Source organism: Elaeis guineensis, chromosome 13, assembly GCF_000442705.2.
Source record: "Elaeis guineensis isolate ETL-2024a chromosome 13, EG11, whole genome shotgun sequence".
NCBI lineage: Eukaryota > Viridiplantae > Streptophyta > Magnoliopsida > Arecales > Arecaceae > Elaeis > Elaeis guineensis.
This window is the reverse complement of record NC_026005.2, coordinates 8,659,637-8,668,245: the sequence shown is the minus strand read 5'-3', so window position 1 is coordinate 8,668,245 and position 8,609 is coordinate 8,659,637. Positions and strand designations below refer to the sequence as shown.

At 35.5% G+C, this 8,609-nt stretch overlaps 1 protein-coding gene across 4 annotated transcripts; it reads left to right on the top strand.

The window, feature by feature from the left end:
* Positions 1-1,282: 1,282 nt before the first annotated feature.
* Positions 1,283-7,252, top strand: LOC105056515 (CRS2-associated factor 1, mitochondrial). Of its 4 annotated transcripts, XR_833856.3 has the most exons (6): positions 1,283-1,923; positions 3,160-3,287; positions 5,118-5,343; positions 5,429-5,556; positions 6,269-6,361; positions 6,500-6,674. XR_833856.3 is itself a non-coding variant. In XM_010938730.3 (5 exons), exons 1-4 carry the CDS (start codon positions 1,353-1,355, stop codon positions 5,566-5,568), a joined length of 1,065 nt encoding a protein of 354 aa, XP_010937032.1. In that variant the 5' UTR covers positions 1,283-1,352; the 3' UTR covers positions 5,569-5,572; positions 6,500-6,637. The 4 variants fall into 4 exon arrangements, 3 of the variants coding, with proteins under 3 accessions (XP_010937032.1, XP_029123801.1, XP_010937031.1); XM_010938730.3 differs by lacking the exon at positions 6,269-6,361 and having other exon boundaries at positions 5,429-5,572; positions 6,500-6,637; XM_029267968.2 differs by lacking the exon at positions 6,269-6,361 and having other exon boundaries at positions 5,429-5,617; positions 6,500-6,629.
* Positions 7,253-8,609: the final 1,357 nt, after the last annotated feature.

Below are 8,609 nucleotides of genomic sequence, written 5' to 3'. Positions count from 1 at the left end.
CCCACTTTATGCTGCATGTGAGTAAAACATAATTTGGCATGGCAACATAATTTGTCACCAAGAATGGATCCTATAGTACTGCCAGAGCCGTTAAAGTGTTTCAGGTTTGGTAGGTGGCAAATCGAGTTTGTACATTGGACTTTTCTATGCCAGAGCTTGAGCAAACTTGCCACGGTTGAAGGCCGTCCCCAATCTGTGGTCCCGATTATGATGGATATACATCCCACTTGTTTGTGTTCATGCTGCGTGTTTCATGCCTGTGAGTCAAGTTGAAAATGGTCCGGTACTTGTAAGCACGGTCCATGTGAATCAATCAGTGAGATTTATGAATCTTTTATATGTGGTTGTGGCCAGCAAGATTTTCATTCATGTAGCTAGATTAGATGAAAAGTATTTTGCATCCACACTTATCCTCTGTTTGGTACAAAGGACAGATCGAAAGAATGATGGATAGAGAAGGAAAGATGAATGGAGGAAACCATGAATGAATTTTTTATTTATCTTTTTATCTGTTTGATAAAATATAAAAAAATAGATGAAAATGATTTCCTCCTCTATTTGATATAGGAAGAATGAAAAGAAAGATGGATGATATTTATATAATATTTTATTAAATTATTTTTTTGATAAAAATATTATTATTATCAATTTATAATACTTATTTATATTAAAGAAGTGAACAACATATAAATTTATAATCTTTATAATATATAATTATATTAAAAATTATATAAATATTTAATTTAAGATATAATTTTATAAATTAATTATATAAATAATTAATTAATTTATAATTTAATTTAAGTAGTTAATTAATATTATAGAAATAATTAATTAAAAATAGTAAATATAACATAAAAATAAGAGATAATCTAATTTTTAATTATAATTATAAAAATTATATATAAAAATTAAAATAATGACTAATAAAAATTAATAATATATAATTAATAGTATATATAAAAATATATATAAATATTAATAAAAAATAAAAAAAAATTATATTTTTATCAAAAAAATTAATAAAAAATAATTTTATCAATATTAAAATCTATTCTTCAATCCTTTATCCCTTCTTTCTTCATCTTTTCAATTTAAAAATATACAAAATAATAAATTAAAATAATAAATAATTTATTTTTTTATTCATCTCTTTTATAATTTTTTGAATCTAGGTAAAAATCATCCATTCCGTCAATCACATTCATCTATCCAAACACAGCATCAGACCAGCGTACCAAGTGTACACCCAAACCCGATCCATTTAAAAATTAGTAGCCAGCCAGACAAACCGAACGGTAACCCTAACCGGCAAATCTGTGTGTGTGTGTCTCTCTCTCTCTCTCTCGCTCATGGTCTTCGAACTGTTCTTTCGCCAGAACCGAACCCTAGCCTCCGTCCTCGTCTCTCGCCGCCTCCTCTCATCCTCCTCTCCTTCCCTCTCGATCCTCCGAGACCGCTACGGCTTCGTCGCCCCCCCGTCTCTCCTCCCTGAAAACCCTAAAGCTATCCCCGGCGACCGCGGTGGAGACCAGGCCAAGAAGAAGAAGAAGAAGCCTCCATACAGGCCGCCGTCGTCGCTTGACCGTGCGGGCCAGAAACCACTCCACTCCGACCTCCCCTTCGACTTCCGCTTCAGCTACACGGAGAGCAAGCCCAATGTGAAGCCTATCGGGCTCCGCGAGCCCAAGTATTCTCCCTTCGGCCCCGGGCGCCTCAATCGGCCATGGACAGGGGTTTGCGCTCCGGCGGTTGATCCTACTGTGAGGTCTGTGGATGGGGAGGGACCGAGCAACGTGGAGTTGGAGGAGAAGTGGGAGAAGACGAGGGAGACGATTCTTGGGGAGCCGCTCACACCGGCGGAGAGGGCGTTTCTGGTCGAAAAATGCCAAAAGAATCGGACCAAGCGCCAGGTTAATTTGGGTACATTTCCCCCCCCCTCATTTGATGATTTGTTTGGTAAATTTGGGTCTTTTCTAATGTACTTTAGCTGTATCTAATTTAATCTATCGCTTTGATGTTCCTATCTGTACTCAATCAGAATAAAGGAGGGGACTTGCAAAACTGGGTATGATTTCAAAAAAAATCTTAAATTTTGCCGCTTTGGGGGCATATTTCTAGTATCACTTATTTTTTTAGTACTCATAAACACTAGAAATGCTTTTGATGAAGTTACAAATAATATCAGACCATATGACATTGACTTAAATAAGTGACGGGATTGGGTTCAATGAAATGATTTAGGAGGCACCTTTCTGTTTTCAAGAAATTGTGTTACTAATGCCAGATATGCATATCACCTAGGATAAAGCAGAACAAAATCTATCTATCACTAGAGCAGCAACTTATAGCAGCATTCTGGCAGCTTAACAGCCAATTAACTAAATTTTAGGATAATATTATAATGGCTTGACAGATTATACAAAGACGAGACCATGGAATATGATAATTGTTGCATGTATGTATATCATATTTTTTAGTTTATATGCTATATGGTGAATTGCTTGAATCTTATGCTTTTGCTGAAGCACTTCGCATAAGGCAAGACTGATATGAACTTTGAAGCAATGCTATATATGTTGTGGCCATATGTGCATGCAAAGAGCACCAATTGACCTGATATTGGCCAATGTATCATGCTTCCGAATGTATCCAAAGTCATGGCCTTCTGTTTTAGTGAGCAGGGGTGCTAGTGGGTAGGCTTGGATCTAGGTCCAAGTTGAATTTAATCTGGGAGAACTGGGCCAAGATTTGGATTCACTTGCAGATACTATTCATTTGATGGGTCATGTCAGGTTGCTGCATTGTTTGATGCATGTCTTGTTAATATTTAGGGGCTAGGCTTTGGATTTTTATATTTTGCCCTTCAGGCATATCATATTGAATTGGAGCAAGTTCAGTTTAAATTTAGTGCCTACAATGAAGGTTCGAGTCTTAGTGATGGACAGATATCTGACTCATGGATCCAGATTTAGAATATATATAACTGAATCAAGTTGAGTCAGCATGAGTCCAGGTCTATCTTACTTTTTTACTGATAATTAGTTCTTTCCAATCCTTAATGGTGCGTGGTACATGTTTTTCTTTTTGTTTTGATGCTTTTTATGTCTATTTTTAAAACATGTTTGTACTTGACAAGGCTTTTTTTTTAATAAATAGGGAGAGATGGCCTTACCCATAACATGTTGAATGATATTCACAATAACTGGAAGCATGCTGAGGCTGTTAGAATAAAGTGTCTTGGTGTGCCCACTGTTGATATGCAAAATGTTTGCACACAGCTTGAGGTATATCTCTTTTCCTAGACATGTATAATTTACTGCTAGCGTTCTTTCCTTTTTAATCTTTTTAAGGGAATTACATAGACCAAGGATCTGAATGATGACATTTCTTACCATGTCATTGCAATTGAAATTATGAATCGTATTGGAGTTTCATGCCAACCTTTCTTAAGCACCCATATCAAAATTTCTGATAAAGATTGAATGGTATATCCATGATTATGGGGAGATCTGTTACTAATCTATTTTAGCTTTACCTCAAAAGTTAGTTTCTCACTTAGAACATTGTCATATAAAACATCTTTTGCATGATTTTTTTTGATCTGCAGGTGGCTTTTCCCCTTTTGGATAGAGTGATGATGAAGATGTGCAATATATTATGCAGGCCATATCAAAATGGAAGTAGTCTTAAGTTACCCCTTGTTTTTGATTCTTGAAGAAAATTACTGATAACTTTAGAAAATTATACTTGTGGATTCATTAGTGAAGAAGGCATAAAAATCTAAGAGATGCTTCTGCACATGGCAGTATAAATTGCGTTATTTAGCATCTTATAAGCTGGTTTTTAAGTATCTTCGTGAATTAATCAGGACGAAATAACAAGTGAAAACATAATTCACCTAACAGAATACTAGAGTAAGTTTTGTAATAGATTTGTGATTAAATATGTAAAAGTAGAAGAATCTCTTCTAAATGAGTTTATGTTTACTTCTTGTGGTTCTTACAAGTTATAAAACCAAGAACTAGCTTGAGGGAAAAAAAGCTCTAGATGTTTCATAGAGTTTGATAATCAACTGGCCCAGATTAAAACTGGTCTTAGTGTGTTATAAATGACCTAATTCTATGTTACATTGTTGAAGCAGCTCAAGAATGTTCTTAACCTTAAACACTTATAGTCTTCACTGACTTTACTATCATTTTCAGAATGAGATAATTTGAGCAGAATTGGACACAAAATTGTTTGCAATGTTCTTATTTTAAATGTAGATTCCTTGAACTTGTTGCTATAGTTGCAAAATGCAAGCAGACCTTTCCAAATAAGGTAATCAATTTTTCCTACATTGTTTTCCTTTTGAATTGTTAGATGTTTTAGCTTCCAAAAAACAAGAAAGCTTTAACTTGCTTAAAAGAAAAAGAGGAAGATCTTTTGGAAGTTATATCTGATACTGTTCTTTTTTATTTTAATGATTTTTTTGAGTGAATATTGTAATAAATTTTTAATGGATCCGGGAAGGAAATTGGATTTAGTATCATTCTATTTATTGGTTTTGCATGTTTCATTGGCTGTTTCCCTTTTCTAGGAGGCAATCATAATTGTCATGCTTCGCATAAATGGGTTATCTAAGCAACCCCTTTTTTCTATCACTATCCTTTTATTTTCCTTTGCTTTCGGTTATTTCAATTATTCTTTCAGGCTTGCTATGGAACTATAGCTTGGTTTGGAATTGAGACCAGGTCTTCAATTTTCCTTGCATTTGTCCCCCCCCCCCCCTCTCTCATTACTTAGCGCACTGAGCACCTCAAACTGATGGAAGTGGCGGTTAGTTGTATGATTGTTTGGCTTTTCCTTATCCCTTGAAGGGCCAAATTGCCCCACCCGCCTTTCCAGGTTGTTGTGGAGCTAGTGTGAGGCTTATGACCAACATTGAGCTAGCTTCTTTTTATGGCATTCTGTGGATTCATGCAATATCTATCCAAGCATGTGAACAACAAATTCTCTCCCTCTTCCAGTTAATACCTTTGACTATTTTTCATTATTATTTTACTGAATTAACTTTGCCATCCAACTACTATTTCCTCTAAGTCATTTGAGACGTTTGATGTAAATATTTTCAGGAAAAGACTGGTGGTCTGATCATCCACAGGCATGGTGGTCAGATCATTTTGTACAGAGGAAGACACTATAATCCCAAGAAAAAGCCTGTAATACCATTAATGTTGTGGAAACCTCATGAACCAGTTTATCCAAGGTTGATTAAAACAGTGATTGATGGACTAACCGTTGAGGAAACAAAGGAAATGCGGAAAAGAGGACTTGCTGTTCCTGCCTTGACAAAGCTTGGTAATGCTGTAATGCTTCTTCCGAAACAATAATTTTTAGCATTTCAACCGTATGTACGTTTTACCATTTGTTGCAATTTTTGCAGCTAAAAATGGTTATTATGCTAGCCTTGTGCCGATGGTCCGAGATGCTTTTCTGACTGATGAGCTAGTTCGAATAGACTGCAAGGGCCTGAACAAAAGTGACTACAAGAAAATAGGGGTTAAGCTTAGGGTAAGAATATAATGTGGTAATCCAACTTCCCTCCCAGCTTACAGAAAGTAAATAAAGCTTGGTAAAGTTTTTAATCTGTTCATCCAAAATTTTGTCTTCTATTTTTGAAAGAGTTTATTGATTAATACCTCACTCATGGCCTTCTATATCTTCCTTCATGTCTAGATTTTTTCTAGCAGACATTCATATATAGATAAGCATATGTTTGTTCATCTTCTAAAAAATATTTATGTAATGTTTCTCTGGAAATTGACTCTTGTAATAGTTAAACAAGACTTCAGTTTTCCTTGGATAGATCATATATGTACATGCTAATTTTGTTCTTAGGTTAGCTGTCTATACGGTGCTTTACTATCAACTGTTTGCTCATTTTGGTTATAGATCTTGATTTTGTTGCCTTTGATATTTTAGATGAACTCATTTTATTTGCTCATTATATATGTTGCCTTACATAGCATGGCTAGTGTTCTTTAGCAATGATGATAACGTATAAATAACAATATCAGCATTCTATGAAATAAAATCTATCTGTTTCTTGGCAATTCTTCAATTCATAGACATTGCCTATTAAGCAACTATGTGATGCATCACATGGATCATTGATCTTTAAGGATCTAACAGGACTGTTAGAATCATTCTTGCAGTTCCCTGCTTCACTAAATATTTATTTACATGTAAGAGGTGGGAGACTAAAAGTGGCCGCTCCTTTCAGATGATCAAATGTGGTTGAGGGATCAGACTAGATGATTAGTCGAGTGATTTCTTGTTTGATGCTGATGATTGCATAGTGATCAAGGGATGATTGGTAGGAATATAGTCTACTTGATTATGAGCTAGCTATTTTTAACATGGGTGTTTACTTTGTTGTTATATTTATGATGTCTCTTCTGGTGTCAGATAATGTTTTAAGATTTGACTGGCATTCATTGGTATTTGGACGTAGGACTTGGTTCCTTGTGTTCTTGTCACTTTCGAGAAGGAGCAAATTGTGGTTAGGAGGGGAAACAACTACAACAGTGTTGCCCACTGTAACTCCGAAGAAAAATCATTCTCTATGGCTAATGAATCAGGCTTGGGTGCGGAGAAGAGCAATGATAGTATTCCTGGTAAAAACACGGATGGCTGTATTCCTGATCGAAGCTCAGATAGCTATACCATCAATCAAAGTTTAGATGATGAATCAGTTGTTTCGGGAATGTGGTTCCAGCCAATTGCGTAAACAGGATATCTGAACTTTTGATGCCCCTGGCCCACACAGTCAGTCAGTAATTAAGAGCCAAAAGAAGGGTTTCATGATGGGGTCCTGTTGCTGCTCCTATCCATTCATATTTTCCAGAATGACTGCCATCGCTGAGATCACCTCGGTGAATGTGAGACACAATGCTGTTTGATTCCAGATCCTGCCACAGTAATGGAAGAGCATCAGTCTCTTAAGATTTGTCACGCAAGGGAATGTCATGACTCGATGGTTGACTGGGATGAAGATGACTGAAAAGCCACTTCAGAAACTGAGGATTTTACATTTTGGCATCTTCAGCATTGGAACTACATTGTAGTGGATTCTTTCAGAAACATTTCATGATGTATGGTGCAGCTCAGCCATCAAAGCTTTCTTCAGTACCATGTTTATATTTGTATTTAGGGTGATACTGAACTTAAACAATTTGACCATAATTTTTGTTGCCAATTTTTTCAACTTCTTTGTTCAATTCAATGACATAATTTGAACAAATAAGGGTTTGTCATATCCATAAAGAAGGGGATATTGGAGCAAGTTGGTTGTCAAATGAGGGAAGGATGAAAGTTCCAGTGCGTGTGTTGGACAACGAGTAGATCTAAATGCAGATTATACAAGGAGATTTGGGATGTGTTCTTCTAAGAGATCTTTTCTTTTACTTTTTCTTTTTTCCTTTTTTTTCCCTTGAGAAAAGTTGTGCCCCCCACCTTGCTGACTGAACTTAACCCAAAAATGGAAATGATGTTATCAGTGCATGTATGGCCTAGATAATCTGCAAGGCATGCTCATTTTTGTTACATCCCTTTGGATCTCAGCCCTAGGAAAAAATAAAAAATCAATCCAGAATATATGAATTTACATAAATGATCTTAATTATTTCACCAAGTCATGCGTTCATTGACATCCATCCAATAATCCAGATCAATCACCTATGTTTGTTGCAATGCCATTTAACATTTTCTCCCGCCAATAGAAATCTTTTAGCTTTACATGTGCGGGAGAATCTTGTTATTTCCATCTTTGCATTATTTAAATACACCTTTGTATTATTTAAATACTCCTTTGTATTGATCAATAGGGTTACTACTTTTATCAAATACACTCTGGATTCTGGAGCCAGGGATGTATATACATCATGTGCATCACAGATTTGCAGTAATAAAAAGACATTAAAATTTCCAAATTTAAAAGTAATTATAGGTACGAAAATTGACTGTGGAACGAGTTTCATATATTTGTTCGTTCTTCAAAGCCAGTCATTCTCGCGAATGACCATTCATAACTAGCGTCACCATTGGAACAACTGGATCCATTTTATATAGAAATTGAGAATGTAAGATATACTTAGAAAATCAGATGACCTTAATTTCACAAGATCACTATCCATTTAAAGTCACTATATGTATAATTGAGTTGGCATGACAATTAAAATTGTATAGAAAATAATAAGACATTTTTTAGCGCTTTGTGCAGTGAGCCATGGTGACATGGCCATGATCTCGAACATTTTTACATAAAATGATATACTTATTTTACAAAGAACTACATAAAAATTTGATTGCTCATGTATGTTCATTGGGATATGTTGCTTAGCTTTCAATATATATGCCTCCTGTTTTGGCTCTGAATTTTCTTACATATTACTTGGTCTAATGACTGGAAGATGTGAAGGTTTAAATTTGCAGGCTGGGCAGCTTATCCCTATTGTAGATACCATATCCCCCTTGGTGTTAATGTCAAGTTGTTTCCCCCTTGGTGTTAATATCCCGTTATCCACCATGCAAAATTGTGCGTCGTAGCAATCCGGATTCATGCT

Excerpts from the sequence above, each read along its gene's own strand:
- LOC105056515 (XM_010938729.3), top strand. The coding sequence starts at position 1,353 with ATGGTCTTCGAACTGTTCTTTCGCCAGAACCGAACCCTAGCCTCCGTC. Across the intron at positions 5,344-5,428 it reads TCCTGCCTTGACAAAGCTTG|CTAAAAATGGTTATTATGCT; the intron begins GTAATGCTGTAA and ends CAATTTTTGCAG. Across the intron at positions 5,557-6,499 it reads AAATAGGGGTTAAGCTTAGG|GACTTGGTTCCTTGTGTTCT; the intron begins GTAAGAATATAA and ends ATTTGGACGTAG.